This window comes from Sturnus vulgaris, chromosome 4 (genome assembly GCF_052056855.1).
Source record: "Sturnus vulgaris isolate bStuVul1 chromosome 4, bStuVul1.hap1, whole genome shotgun sequence".
NCBI lineage: Eukaryota > Metazoa > Chordata > Aves > Passeriformes > Sturnidae > Sturnus > Sturnus vulgaris.
The window spans coordinates 31,112,032-31,128,173 of NC_142246.1; the positions used below are offsets into that span (position 1 = coordinate 31,112,032).

Sequence of the window (16,142 nt, forward strand, 5' to 3'; positions counted from 1 at the left end):
TGCTTCAGCTTCCCTTCCCCCAGCCCTTTAGTAAGCTTGTAAGTGGTTTGCCCATTTTGACTACTTTCAGACAAGGGAAGGAAATTTCTTTTTGCTGTGTCACAACCTCCTAAGACAAAAGTACTTCCCAGCTCCAAGGTCCATATATGTCCTGCAACCTCATCCACTCCCTTTTTATGCTAGCAAGGACAGAAGAAGTCCGTGGCTCAGCCATATACTTGCCTGCCAAATCAACGATCACAGAGTTTATTGTTATTACTGCTTTTTATTTAGTAATAGGAAAATTCATTCTTGGTTTTCTGCATTTTAAAACAAGTATCTTACACTCCAGGCTAACAAAAAACACCGTTGACAAAGCACTAATACACTTTATCCCATTGCTCTGAGGGTTGTTATTCCACAGCAACACTTTGAGAGAGTCAGTAATGCTCATACTACGTAGTTTTTTCCAGAATCCAGTCTGAATAGTCAGCAACCTTGGTGTAGACTCCCGGCTGCCTGGGGCGAGCGCACCCTTCGCCCCAGGAGGTGATGCCCACCAGATACCAGACCTCCTCGTGCCTGCAGGACAGTGGCCCTCCTGAATCCCCCTGTGTCACAGGAGAAAAGGAGAGAGCATGCAAGGAAGAGGCCTCATCAATAGTTCTATCACAAAGAAAGCCTTGAATAAAATCAGAATCACTCAATGTTACCACCAGCATAACAGCCTAGATTTCAATCATTTTCACTTATAACTAATAAGGAGAGGACTGAAGCAGGTGTTCTGATTGTTTAGTAAATTGATTTCTAAACAGTCGTTGCAAACAATTTCTTCTTCCTATGAAGGTCCAGAACTACTGTGTTTTATTATTTTCTTTTTATTATTATTATTAACTTATCTATGTATAGTGATTTAAAACACAATGAAAAAAACTATGTGTGCAAGAAAGGAAAACAGCCAATATGGCAGTATTTTTTCCTATGACCATGTTTTTAGTATCTCAATTCTCTACTTGCCTTATCTTGTTTGAGTGACTCTGTCCCACTCAGGATAAAATAACTTTGTGTTTTCTTTTGCTATTCCTTTCTGAACATAAGATTCCTTAGAGAAGCTGTTTTGAGTTGTTAGGACAACAGCAAGTATGTAATTTTTTAAAACAGCATCTCCATGTTCTGTTACTCTGTATCAGGTAAAGAAAGCTTAATTGGCAAAGAGGAAACATTGCTTCTCAGCTCCAAGTATTTTTATTCCTTGGTAATCATAGCAATAGTAACATTTCAGCATACAATTATTAAGTGTTAAATGTTTGCAGTGAAAACTGTATTTGGTAGAGAATTTAATATTAATAGTCAGACTATTTTCTCCTTGCAGAAATCAACTCAGAATATTTAAACTGGCAAAAGTGCGTGAGTTTACTCTTGAGCAGAGAATTTGGCTCACGGAACTGACGCTATTGTGACATTTTCAACTCTAATTATGAACAGAGCAATTTTCACAGTTTGTTTTTAGCCTTCTACTCCCCATGCATTTTAATAGCATTGCTAGCACCCTCCCTTCTGGTTTATACACAGTGAATGCTTTAAAGTAAGATTTTATGTACTGTATTTCCTACCAAGAAATAAAAAAAAAATAAAAATAAACCACACAGGAAATCTGGAAATCTGCTCTTATTGGAGAAATGCTTCAAGGTACTGTACTTGCACTCTCTGGATTTCTGATAGTCTGAAGGAACACTGTTTTATTCTCTAAATGGATATCTATATATCCACACTCAGAGTTTCCTATCCATAGAATCTATCCCTAAAGATTTCAATGTCATAAAAGAAATATTTTCCATATACCTTGGTTTGCAGTGCTTCTGACAACAAAAAGTGACAAGTTAATCAATAGCTCTATTGATAATCATACTTTTCTAATAAAAAATCAAAAATAATTGTAGTATTCATTCCTATATTTGAACATATGGTTGGAATATATAACTACACAGCACTGTTTGTCATTACCTTACAAGCATCCCTTCCTCCTTCATCATAGCCAGCACAGATCACTTTGTCACCTATTCTGTGCCTCCGGTACCTTGCCTGGCATTCCTCTTTTGACATGAAGGGAACAGGAGCCTTTTGAAGAATATCTTGTACCCGACCTATATAAAAGGCAATATGAGCAGAGAAATGTTTGGTTCTAGCAAAATAAAGGTTAAAATTCAACTCTAGAAATCCCCATACACGGATACTACAAAGTGGGAGGTCGGTGCTTCCAGATTGTTAATAGATGTTCATGACACTGATTTTCCTTTCTTTGTGTTAGCAAACAATGTGAATTGTCTTCTAATTTAAATGCTTATGTGATGCCATCTTCTTTCTCATGACTGGAAAAGCTTCCTAACTCCCTTATGATGTGCAACAAAATCTCACATGTGAATGATTCTCAGGACATTGGAACATTGCTGTTAGCATTGCTTTGTCTTAGTAACTATTATTTCCCAGTAAAGTGTTACAATAAGTTTGGAATCTCCCAGTTGTCAAATCTGTGCTGCTCTCTATCTTAGTAGTTTTTAAGATAGAGAGATTTGCATATAGACTAAACAAAAGTATTTAAAATCAGCCTTTTCTCTAGTAATTAACAAAGGAAATTTGTCTATACAGTATGGTCTATAATCAATCTTCAGAATAAGAAAAGCAACATACTTCAATCTCCAATTTCTAAAGTCATATAAATACAATCACATAAAAACCCCATGGATTATGTGCAGACTCTAATTCAAAACAATTCAGCGGTAAATTTATTGCCTTTTTTGTTAGCTAGGAAAAAATTTAAAAGGGTGTGCAAAACCCAGATATGTGCTGGGGTTTGCCAGTAGATTAAGCCAGAATCTAAGAAAGGGTATTTGAGTGTTGTACTAGATGTATTTAAAATTGAATTCTCAGATATTTCAAACTATTGAACCAATTTATAAAATTAATTATTGTGTCAGAGCATGGAGATATTTAATGATAATTTCATACATCTTTCATTTATGTTTTATGGTGTCTTATTAGAAATCATTTCTAATAAAGAATTATATTAAAGTACTGTCTAGAAGGAAGAAGAACAGAGAAGAATTTTCTTTATTTAGAGAAGGAAGGTTTTTGGTCAAACACATTAATTTTAAAAATCAAAAAGTTCACTGTTTAAAAGTATTTCTCTGTACCTTTTTCTTTTCTGTAACCCCATCCAATTACCCAACAGTCAGTGTAAAATACATTAGTGTCTTCTTTTGATGGCAGGCAGATAGGTAGCTGAAGATCTAAAGTACAAGAGAAAATAGTAGTTTGTCCAGCAGAGACAACTGTAACAGTAAGGTTTTGTGGGCACCCACATGACCCCTGACCACAGGCTCCATGTTATGCCTTGTCCCTTACACTACATATCACTCCCAGCACATAAATTAAAGCCACCCATTTTCTTTTTTAAGCCAACAGAACAGATTCTCCTCAAACCCCAGTAACTGCATATTAAAGGAAGCCAGCCCAGGTGTCATGCACTGCCATAGCAATGCCAGCCCTATGCCCTCCTGCACGTTTCTACATACCAGTAAAATTCATAGGCTTAGCAAGTTTCATTAAAGCAATGTCATATCCAATCTGTGCATATTTATACTGAGAGTGAACAATAATCTCTTCCACTTTGAAGAAGGGCGTATCCTCATTTATTTCTGATTGTCTTAAAATACCAGCATAAATACGCCAAATGTTGGGATTCTCTAGACTGAGAGAAAAAGACAAACAGTCAGCCTGTGACTAAATAGCCTAATGCAGTATTACAGAAAGAAAAATCTCATATCTCATTAGAAATGTCCAGAGTTCCATAAATATATTTGTTGACTGCTTTAGAATTTCACCTTCTAGATTCATTAAAATAATTAAGCATCAGCAGTACAATCCTATGCTACAAAGGGACAAAGTATGGAGTTCCAGTTACACTGAGAAACTGCATGCCTACCTCAGAATTTCACCTTTTGGTTACATTGAAGCAGTTCATCTATTTCTAGTTCTCATTGTTATTATCCTGACCTCAGTTTATCTTGCACGCTGGGTTGAACTTTGGGGTTATTTGTCCATTTACACTCAGGCCTCACCTCGTGACACAGTGAGCAGCAGTGAGAATCCACTGGTTGCTGATGATGGAGCCCCCGCACAGGTGTCTCTGGCGAGACAGCCTGGCGTGCAAGCTGACCTGCCACGGCCATTCACCAGGGGAAGAGTCTGTCCCACCAACAATCCTAATTGTCCTTGCAGAATGCTGCATACACACTACAGAAATAATTCAAAACTGAGCTTAAAGACAAGTTGCATTCACCAATGAAACATGAAGATGAGACTACTGCTGATCACTGGATAGTCACCGCCTATTGCGAAGAAAGTGATACATGATAAATTTTTCATGGTTTATGATCATAAAGTCTATTAAAACCAAATTCAAAGCGCTGTTCTGGTGTTTACTATGTGAAAACCTGACTTGATTTCGCTTTTCCAGAACACTAACTTTACAAGATCATCTACTGGGACAGTGCGATCACTTTAAAAAAATATGGTTCAGCCTCCTATACCGAAGTCAGGGAAGCACTGTCTATTTTTCATAAAAGAAGTTTTACTTACCAGTACTGGCTTTTTTTTTGCATAATCTTAGTGAGTATCCAGAGATGCTTCCTGGTCCATGTACTATTTTCACTGGAGATCCATTTGAGGACATTCTTAGGTGACACTTGCACTTTCTGCCAATGAATTAATGCAAACGTTTAGTTTGTATTTTTTTCACTGGACAACACATACATTATTCCCTCACCACATTTCTGAAATTATTATTTCAGCAACCTTTGAACATTTAAAAAAATGTATCTCACCCTTCTTCATTGCATGAACCTTGGAGGAGAGAATAGGAAAAGAATTGGCAGCGGATCATGTCTGTGCAAACCTGCTGACAGGCTCTGTGTCCTTCAGTATAAGTGACATTAAGTTCATCTCCCAAAAAATCCATATGCATGTAAGTGCGAGAATTGCAGGCTGTAAGAACGGTTGCATTCACAGCATCAGAAAGTTATTAATTAGATTAATTCAAAATTAGTATTTTTATTGTAATTTATTGTTTACCAGGAAAAGATCTTCTGCAATTTAGGAGACCAAAGCCTGATACAGCATTCTCTTGTGATATGAGTGCCTCTGGAATTCCACTTGTTGATGTCTTCAGAAGGCAAAGATTTCTAAAATTAAATATTTTTCACAGTAAATAAACCTGTTCTCACATCCTAAAAATAATTGTTTAGGTACTGGTAAAAGAAGATTCTTTCCTAAATATATTCTTTACCCCCAAGTTTCAATCTGTAAAAGTATTTAATATGAAAATGCATTGACTAAGTTCATCAGTTCACACTAGATTGAGGCAATCTTTGTAGTGCTGTGAAATGCCATACAACTATACTATTAGAGGTGGTACAGTATTTATACATAGATAGCAGAGGCGACTTTAGATGATGCATGCCATCTCAGCTTTTCTTCTCCCCGGAATTCCATTGAAACTTTATTCTTCTGATTTGTGTGGAATGTTGATTTTTAACTATTCTCACTACTAAGTATGAAAGAAGAAAGCCAAATAGAAATATTTTTAAAGCCATTAACTCAAATGAAAAATCATTTCAAGTAAGTTTGCCCTGCCAGGAAACCAGATGGCTCTTTTGATAATGTAATAAAATTCAGCTTTAAGTCTTTAAAACAATCTGGAGGCTCACTGTACTTTTGACTTATATAATTGTTTTCAGATTAAGACCAGATACACAATCACAATAGAAATGTCCTTATCACATTGGAAACAGTTAAAATTCCCACAGGAAATTAGAAATTCATGAACAAAACCCCTTAAAAGTTCTGCTTTACTGAAAATGGCCTTTCAACATAAATTTACATATGTATAAGAAATTAGTGTTTAAAAAATGACTGTGTTTTTAAAAAATAAATTTTAAATAATCAAATAGATAATATCATTTAACTGTCATATTCACCTTTGAGATTCTATTTGCCATTTCCTGGTAAAAAATGTAAAGAACAAACACTTTGGAAAATATGTACAAATAGTTTGGCAGACAGAAATATCAGGAGTGAAAAAGCTTGTAATATTAATTCCTGAAAACTCTTGATCTTCAAATATGTCCATTTGACAATCTGTATAAAACAAGAACAAAATATCAAAATTTCAAAAACTTTTGTATGTCATCAGAATATTGAGATTTACAGATTATTCATTTCTACATTGATTCCCATTTTCTTTCTGTGATTGATGAGCTGGAAAGGCAACACAACATTTTAACAAAAAACTATTTTTCAAGAATATTTTTGAATATGTAAAGTCATGAAGAATACTAGAGGTTTATATAGAGGGAAAGAGAAAATACATGTTACAATAGAGATTTTCTAATCTAATAAAGAAGACTTAAATTAATTTTCAATGGGTATATCCGGTTCATGGGAAGACTAGAAAAAATATGGTGATGATCTTAACACTTATTTACTATTTGAAAAATAGGCAGAGTAAGTAGGAGTGCTGCCCTCTGACATGGTCAAAATAATACAAGAGAGACTTGGCAGGATAGTTCACACAACCAGACTATGAATATAGAGGTTACAGAAAATACTAGCATGTTTAAAAAGAGATTGATGACTGTCTTTCTCCACAGATACACTTGAAGTCCCAGTTAGAATCCTACTGCAAGAATTTAAAAAGAAAAAATTGAAGCATCGGCATGGAGGATGTTTCTTGATCAAGCTGCAGAGACAGTAAAAATAGTGAAATGATCCAAAAGACAGGATTTGGTGGCAGCAGAGAACTTGAGTGGTTGAGAAATAAAGCAACCAAGTCAACCCTGCCCAGTATGTTATAGAAACATGTTGGGGACCTCTGATTACAGAAAGGGAAACTGAAAAGAGGCAGAGCTTACTGTGAATCCTGTTAATTTGATGAGAATTTCAAAAAACATAGGCAAGAAAGGACAACAATACTGGGCAGTAATTACATTATAAGAACAGTAAAATATATAATCAGAAATTTAGAAAATTAGTCAATTAACTCTTGCAATTAGTAGGTAAGATCCTATCTAAAGGGGAAATAGCAATCAGAAGAATGGATAGTTTCAAAGGAAATTATATTTAAAGCAGAAATGTGGATCTGGAACTTCAGCTAACCCATGATATCAAGGATCATGTTCAGTGATCATTTGCTCAATATTCACTGATCCCCAGGAAGATACTTTGCAAAGGGCTGAAAAGAGACAAATTGCTGTGCATGCGTAATAGTGTGTGTGCATAAGAATAAAGTCAGAGAGGCAAAGGCACAAAATGAAAGGCCACATAGAAAGGAATAAACTAAATAAAGTCAGAAAAAACCTTGGACAAATATTGAAATAAACCCATTTCAGATATTGGCAAAACAACAAGGCAAAGACATTACTGAGATTTTATGACTACATTCTACAAATCTCTGTCTGGACAGGTATAGATGATCTGTCTGAGATAAGAACAGGTGACCTCCTTAGATGGCCTCTTGATCCACTAGTGCTGTCGAGTCTTCTATGATCACACAATTTATTTATTCTCTCTCTTGCCTGCTCTTGCCTCTTTCACAAGACACAGAAATTAGGGAAAGACAGGCAGGAACAAGATTGATTTTCACGTGATGTCATGGTTTTACCCCAGCCAACAGCCAAGCTCCATGAGCCACTCACTACCACACCAGTAAGATGAGGGAGACAATCAGAAGGGCAAAAGCCAGAGAACTTATGGTTTCAGGTAAAGACTGTTTTATAGGAAAAGTCCATGTTGGGCACCAAAAAGGTCTTTGGTGGGTTGACCTTGCTGGATGCCAGGCTCCCAGCAACTCACTCTATCATTCCCCCTTCCCAGATGGAGAGGTGAGGGAAAATGAGATCGAAAATGACTCATAGGTTGAAATTAGGCAGTTTACTAAAGCAAAAGCAAAAGTTTGCACACACACAAGCAAAGATAATTTTATTTTCTACTTCCCATCAGCAAGTGATATCCAACCCCTTCCCGGGAAGCAGGGCTTCAGCTTCAGTGTAGTGGTTGCTCCTGAAGGCAAACATTGTAAATAATGAATGCCCACCCTTCTTCCTCCTTTCCTTAGATTTTATAGCTGACCTGACATCATATGATATGGAATGTCCCTGTGGGTAATTTGACCTAGTTGTATTCCCTCACAGGATCTTACCCACTCCCTGACCTTTGATGAGAGGGATGCTGGGGAGAGTGCTGATGCTGTGCCCAGCAGTAAACCCAAGCACTGATTTTAGAAAGAAATATATTGATACAGTCCCTACAAAACATGATTTATATAGGAAAACTAGATTATCTGTGAGATAAAATAAGGCTATTTGAAAGCAGAATAACATACTCATCGTTAAGAAAGGAAAATATCACACAGTAAGACAAAGTGGAGATAGAGGAAAAAGAAAAACGAAAAGAAAAAGAAAAATAAAAAACTGAAAGATGTTTCAATTAAGAAGAAGGTTTGATACACACTGATTTTAAACTTTTGATAATTTTGTCTGAGTCATGATTGCAGAAACAAGCACAGACATTTTCTTTCATCACAAATCACCCACAAAATGCAAAATATATCCTTTCCTATTAGCCAGCTGTATTAGAAAGCCACAGATCTCCATTAATAATTTTCAAGTGCATACACAGTATCCAAACAGAATGTAGAAAGCTTTATATTTCCCCTGATCTTTGAATCTGATGAGCTTTTATCTTCTATTTCTGTATCCATGATACAAAGATAACATACAATTTCATCAAGCTAATCTTATGGAAGAATTCTTTAGATCTTCAAAGAAGGGAACTGTTTCTGTAAGACAAATGATAACATGAAAAAATTAAAAACAGATGAACCTCCTTTGTCCCTGAGTGCACTAACTATATTTTAAGAATAAGATTATATTAGAATTATTCTACATAATGAAACATTTCTACATTCTACAGTGAAAGATTACACTTCAGGACACATGACTCTTAAAACTAAACAGAATCAGATATTTTAAATGGTTACCTAATTCAGAAAGTTGGCATGGCTTTAGAGAGAATCCAGACACAACCTCATCAAGCACCTTTATGTTGGTTGGAGTTCCTACACTGGTATGTTTCAATAAGCATTTTTTACTGAATGACAAAGAGTAAAGAAAGTGGTAAGAAAACAGGTCTTCATCCTTGGACTAAACCATCCTCCTGAACCCACAATTCCTACCATTGTGCAGGGTCTGCCCATGGGCCAGAACAATCTCCAATCTCCAGAACAGAGTTCAAATGATGAACAGAAGTAGCTGAACAATGTTTAACTTGCAAAATTGAGCAGATTAAGAGCAAAAAATAGTTCTCATTAAAATGAAATAATTTCTCTGGATGCTCTGATAGTGCTATTTTCAGAACAATAAGCAGAGCGAGGTTGAACAGAGCAAAAATGCAGCACAGCTAATATAATTTGCATTTCAGTATCTTCAGAGGATTTTAGGTTTTTTTCAGGGCTGTAATATTCAAGTTTGTCTTTCTCACCAACAGACAAATGAAAGCCAATTTACTATTAATATTTTCCTACCTGTAAGCGTGAACAAACATTGCAAGGAGGAATAAACTAAATATTCTTGAGTAAATTCTTGCACCTTTGAGTGCTCTGAGATTTAATCTACTTAGGCACAGGGTTGTCCAGGGAAATTAATCCAACCTGTATTTACCAAAGGCTTGAATTGTGAAATGTTTCAGAGGCATATGTAAAAAAATGACAACGGTTGTCATTGGTACATCGTTTTTGGCACTCTTGATAGCTGTCAGCCATAGCAATATCAAAAATATTCCCTTCCATATCCAGTCCTACGTGGACATCTGGGCTGCAAGCTGTGAAGAAAAAGAGAACAAGTTCTGAAAATATACTTGTATTCTTTTCCTTATCCCGTGCCCCAAATTGCCCAAAACATAGCAGTTTGTATGACACAGCCCTCATAATCCAGATGCCACATCCCACACTCACTTCAGTTACATCATACTTTATACATAGATCTAGCACCAAGTCAAAAATGTAGGTTTAGTGCAGTACCTCATGGCAAGAGGAAAAACTGGCAGACTGACTATGCCTCTACATGAGAGAGGGGCTCCAGCCACTGTGGCTGACTGAGACCAGGATGACTTTCACTAAAGCAAGAACTCAGAATCCATATTAAAATATATTTTCCCAATTCCAAATTCATAGAACAGTTTAAATGGCAAATGTTGTCCTCATAAGTAACAGATATTTCCCACTTGAGTCAGAATATTACATTTACATTCCACAGAGGGAGGATTGCAACTGTGGGGTTTGAAATGAAGGTCATTTCACAGAAGAAGAGTCAGCCAACGATTCGAGGAAATTTTAAACATGTATGGACAAATTTTCATTTTATAAATACTCTAATTCTAGAGTAATTCTAGTGAGATTAATTAGTCTAAATAGTATAAAGAATAACATCCCATTGAAATCTCTTTTTCTATTCCAAGATACTCAGAAATACAAACGTGAAGGGTTATTGGCAGGAAAGAGCTTTTAAGGGGCATGACTGAAGGGCAAGTGGCAAGCAAAAGCAAGCACACTTCATTGATAATGGCTACAGTGGAGAGAACTTGCACAAAAGCCCACTTAATCCTGTCATGTTGAGATGCTCCACCAATACAACTTAAGAACTAGCCTGGCATCAGTAAGATACTCTTTGTCCTCAAAGGCAGGAAGTGAATAACTATATTCTTCCTTATTCTTTTTTTCTCAAGTACCATGCTTAAAGTTGATCTCCTTTTAATGACATCATTATGACAGTGAAAATTTTAAATATACACAAAATAACATATTTAATAGGCTTTTAATATGCCTGGTGATAACTTGCCAGCATGGCATGCTGACATTAAGCCTTCATGTAAAGCACAGACACCTTAAAAGATGCAGCTACTAAAAAGTTATGATAGAGAATCAAAAAAGTACTAGCATCACCTTGTGACAATGCACTTTTTCTTTGCTGAGCACTTGCACCTCAGAGTTATAAAGCAGGGTCACACATGCCATATGAGCATATGAGCACTTTCTGGAGTAGAATTGCAGTGGTAAGTTAACCTTTAGAACTGGAGTCAGCAGTTAAAGCTTGGGCTGCCATCTGCCTCCAGCACATGTGACAGTGACTGCAGGAGCATGATTTCCCTGTTACCTCATCTGGGGAGCCTGGGTGGTGGATAAATGGGCCTGAAGAGAAAAACCAGTGGAGTTTTTGTCACCTGCGTTTGAAAGTGGTCTGGTAAAGAACACACAAATCACTGCTTTGCTTCTTCCCTGATTCTATTCCTCTTTCCAAAATGCTAATTTTTTAACAGCTGCTACCCAATGCAGAGCATAAAATACACGCATGTGAATAACCATATCTTACCACTAATTTGGTTACACTGTTTTAAGGAATGTCCAGAGATAGCTCCTTCCATATCCACTTTCGGCAGCATTTCTGTATGGCTGTCTTTTAAATAGCAGGAGAACCTGTGTTTTAAAATGCAGCAATTCACAGCTTTTGCAGTACAACACAGACTTTCATAACTGTTTCTCAGGTGAAATGCAGCCTGTCCAATATCCCTCAATGAAAATTTTGACAAGTGCAATTGGAAGAAAAGTAACATCAAGCCTTACACTCTTTGTTGGCAGTGGTGGCAGATGAGAATATTTTGTGTTTGTGGGAGCTCCAAGAGGTCTCAATAAAATGAGAAGCAGAGCCCAGGGTTCAGAGGACAGAAATGCTCTGGGCATAGAGAGAAGACAACTTCATTCTCTCAGGCCACTGAAATTCTTAATTGCGAGAAAAATATGCTAAATGGAAAGGATGGGGAACGGTAGAGGGGATCATTGGAGATCTGAAATGATTCACATTGTCCCTCAACAATAAATACATGGCCTAGAGGAGGGAGTGCAGAGTCAGTTCTCTTTCCTTGAAAGGGCTGGTGTGTGAGTGTGAAAAATTGGGCATTGTCAAATTTAACCTTTTGAATTCAAACCATTACTCTTAGATCACCAGTTTTAGAGATACATGACATTGTTTTCCATAGCAATTTCCATTGGACCTTCCCTGCATGCCCTGTGCTCTGTCAAAATATTACCAAAATTATCACAGGAGACCAGCCAAAGACACACGTACATGAACAATCTACCTTTTTGCAGGATCTTTAGTCCATGTGGCTGGCAAGTAGGTGAAGAGCAGACAGGTAGGATGGTAAGTACACACTATCTGGCAGTAATTGGCAGTCGGTGTAAAAACTGTAGTGAGGTCTCCTCCTTGGAAGAATGTATTTTCATAGATCTGAGTCACACATTCTGACATGGAAAACAAAATGTGTCAATTATTTGAGATAGGAACACCCAGTTCACCAGGAGAGGGTGAAGCCACTCCTCTTTGTCATCGACCTTGCTTTTAAAACAGGCTTTCGTCAGGAAATGTGAGTAAAGGGGATGAGTAGAACAGTTCCACTGAGAGTCTCCTCTTTTCACTCCAGCAGAAATAATACTGTCTAGGGTGTCTCCCTCTGTCCCCTGCCTCATACCCAATGCTGGAGCAGGGCAGCTTGAGGCCATATAGAAACCCAAGAAACTGGATGGGCCATAAGGCAAATCTGCATGGCAGAGGGGGAAGGTACCTTCTCATGGCAAATCTCAGGAATATCAGAAGCCTTCCTGAGAAAGACCAATGCCAAACATCATTGTGAGGAAAACCAGGAAGAGGAATGCAGAGACCAAAAGGAGTTAGAAAGTTTTATCTGAAGACAATCCTGTTTTAAAGTGATCCTCTGAGGTCAGAGTTACTAGTGGTGTCACTGTGCACAGCCTCAATGGCTCCCAGCATTTCATAGACCTTCAACTCTCTCACACTCCACCCTGGACCCCCTAAACCTTCTTCACAATGAAGAAAATACTGTTAAAGGAATAATGTATCAGAAACAGTCTAGAATAAAAATGAGCTGTACTAACACCTTGTATCTGCAGGACTTTTTAACTCTGAATGGCATACTGAACTCTGTAATGACAACCACTCACGCTGCAGAGCTCTGCAGCAAAGGTACCTAAGCAGCAACCTGCTCCTATCTTTCAAAATGAAGGCACTTGTAAGATCACAGAAGCACAGAGTGTGCTGAGTTGGAAAGGATCCACAAGGATCATTGAGACTCTCTCCTGGCCCTGCACAGGACCATTCCCAGGAGTTACACCACATGCCCAAGAATGTTTTACAAACACTTGCTGAACTCTGTCAGGCTGGTGCTGTGACCACTTCCCTGGGGAGCTGCTCCAGTGCCCAAACACCCTCTGGGTGAAGAACCTTTTTCTAATATCCAATCTAAACCTCCCCTGGCACAGCTTCAGGCCATTCCCTCAGGTCCTGTCAGTCTCAAGACTCTTGGGGATCTTGAATCTTCACTGTAGTGGAGAAGCAGGGTAATTTGTCCAAGGGCTCTAAAATCTCTGTATTAAAACACACAAGAGTCTTTCAACAGGAGACTGGTCTCTTTTTGAATTTGCCCTCCAAAAGGAGTAGAAAATCAATAAAATGGCGATTTTTATTCCTGCATCTACCAAAGTGCTTTTTCTTGGATAAAAGATAAAGAGAAAATAATCTATTTTTACAGACTGGGGGGAAACCCAATTGAAAACATTTTATCTAGTAGCTTAATCTGTTACTATAGAGTGAGCATACTGTATCAATTGATATTTAAAATTAAAACAAAAGGTAATATCATATTGGATTTGACAGTTTTAAAAGATTACGAGCAGATTTTATTTATTAATATGATTATAAATTATACTTTGGCAACTCAGTGTTTCCTGCACACAGGTATAATACTTTTTTTTTTTCTAAAGGAATCAATAAGGTTTATTGGACATAATAGATGCTAGATGTGCTAATATCTTTCAAAGGTAAAATCCTTATTAGTAAAATATTAGACTTTATAAACATCCAAGTTCTCTGGTATAGATATATTTTCATGCTCTTTCTCTAAAAAATTGTAGTTATTATTCTCAGTAGTATTTCTTTATCCAACTTTGTCATTAACAGGAAAACATTGTCAATTCTTAGAGGACACCAAGTGAATTCTAAAGGTAAAAGAAAAGAATATTGCGATTATTTACTGTATCAGATATTTTTGATCCTATTTATCTTCTTCTAGCATAAATTAACACACAAAAAATTATTTATGCTGTAAAACTATGCACCATGTAAAACTGTGCCAGTTCTGAACACTTTAATTAAAATGTTTCCTAGGCCTCAGAAATTTTCGAAGATTTTAGTTTTGAGACTTAAAGCCAGGTAAAATATTTTCTTAAATAATACTTCATTTATTTATGAGATTTTTCTAAAAAGCTGTTACCTCATTGTTCTCTGAAAAAAAAGCAGTTAATACATTACTGAACTTATACCCATGTTAGGCCTTAGTTATCATTTATCAGGAAAGGGAATTTCAGAGAAGTGCACTGCAATTTTTGTAGTTTAACTTTTGCTAATGGAACAAAGTAAATCATTAACACGGAATGAAAGACAGACATTACTCTGCCTCCTGCAGCCCCAAAGGGCCTCCTTCCCCAGCTGCTGCTTAGGCTGCTGACCTTGCCATTGGGCACAGAACATGGAGCATCACACCAATTTCACAGTTACAATGTGGGTGCAGTCTCAGTCCTACAGAGAAAACTGCCTGTGGCATGGTCCCATGTGTGCTGGGGGAGGTGGCAGAATTGGGGGTGGCAGGACAGTGTCACTAAAGCCCCATTGGAAAGTTCCGTGTCAGACAACAGGGTTATGCCAGTTACTCAAATAAACTCAATCCAGCAGAATAAACAGCTCTCTCAAGAGCAGACTGCAGTTACTAATCTTCTCCCCTTCTACAAGAGTTGCTCTACACTGTGTGCATATCTCAGTAATTATATATTAACTTACCACTGTAAACGGAAGCAAGTAAGAAAATGAAATAAAAAGTCCGATAAATCCAATTCATCCTAAAAACCACAAAATCATTCTTTAGGATATGTTCAATGAAGGCTGTACAATTAGTTTTACAAAGCACTGCTAAGCCTAACACTGATTTACACTTGTACTCTTTCACCATTAATTCAAAATTACATTGAAAATTACAATTGCAGCTGTTACATGCTGTTTTGCATACTTTTTAACAGCAGAATATTCATTCTTGCTTAGACTGGGAACAATATTCTACTGAAATAACATTACTAATGCTGACTCTCCAGACAGTTTATTGAATACTATCATCAAGGTAGTAAACAAATGACACAGTCACTGCTTCATATGCTAAAAGAATTCTAAACTTTTTTTCACGTGCAACAACTTAAGCTGTGAAATAAATTAACCACAAAACACAAGACATAAAAGACTCCAACTTACACTGTCTTGTTGCTATGAAAACTTCTCACTGAATACCACTTGCAATAACAATTACATACCTGAGAATACATAGTAAGTCTGGATGCATGGATCAGGTTTGCACTCTACCAAAAAAAAAAAAAAAAAAAAAAAAAAAAAAAGTCAAAAAAAGTCAACACTTTGTGTTAAATATTACTACCTGCAATGCTAACTCATCCTTAATATTTACTTTGAACGGGTAGTCTTTTGGTCGATATTGTTACTGACCTTGGGACACATTTTCAGAACAACTGTCATCCACACCGCGCTGGAATTGATCCTGTATGACCCCCGTATGCAACACAGTCTCTCTTTTCTCCCCTATAAAACTATAACAGTATTTTAAACCCCAGGAAAAATTTTCACCTCTATATCAAATAACAGAATTTTCATTGTCCCTGGAAACAATCACAAAATCTACCTGTATTTGAATATTTACAAACAAAATAAGCTTAACTTACCACTTTTGTGTTGCTCAACACATATTATAATATTAGTATTAGTATATATATTCGTATTCAATTAAAATAATTATGTTGCCTTTGTGTGTGTGTGCACATTTCAGTTGGTGGCACAAATGGATTAGAACTTTTGTCCAAGAACTTAGTTTCTTCACTTTTCATTTCTTGTCTGGGCTTTCCATTTCAGGTATTGGGCAGTTATTCC

At 36.8% G+C, this 16,142-nt stretch overlaps 1 protein-coding gene across 2 annotated transcripts; it reads right to left on the minus strand.

Annotated features, from left to right (window-relative positions):
• Positions 1-245: 245 nt before the first annotated feature.
• Positions 246-15,814, minus strand: LOC106861361 (coagulation factor XI-like). 2 transcript variants are annotated; one of them, XM_088163475.1, is made up of 17 exons: positions 15,705-15,814; positions 15,518-15,562; positions 14,997-15,055; positions 12,226-12,388; positions 11,460-11,563; positions 11,153-11,278; positions 9,753-9,912; positions 9,074-9,183; positions 6,015-6,174; positions 5,110-5,219; positions 4,863-5,022; positions 4,618-4,733; positions 4,098-4,272; positions 3,552-3,727; positions 3,171-3,266; positions 1,984-2,123; positions 246-590 (listed from the first exon to the last, which is right to left on the minus strand). In XM_088163475.1, the coding sequence occupies exons 2-17, from the start codon at positions 15,544-15,546 to the stop codon at positions 435-437; spliced, it is 2,040 nt and encodes a 679-aa protein (XP_088019601.1). In that variant the 5' UTR covers positions 15,547-15,562; positions 15,705-15,814; the 3' UTR covers positions 246-434. The 2 variants fall into 2 exon arrangements, with proteins under 2 accessions (XP_088019601.1, XP_014745188.1); XM_014889702.2 differs by lacking the exon at positions 11,153-11,278.
• Between the last annotated feature and the right edge of the window lie 328 nt (positions 15,815-16,142).

Coding starts and splice junctions, on each gene's coding strand:
- LOC106861361 (XM_088163475.1), bottom strand. CDS start 15,546: ATGCATCCAGACTTACTATGTATTCTCAG. Junction 4,273..4,617: donor CAAAAAAAAAGCCAGTACTG/GTAAGTAAAACT, acceptor TTATTTCTGTAG/TGTGTATGCAGCATTCTGCA. Junction 2,124..3,170: donor GGGTTACAGAAAAGAAAAAG/GTACAGAGAAAT, acceptor CCTTTTATATAG/GTCGGGTACAAGATATTCTT.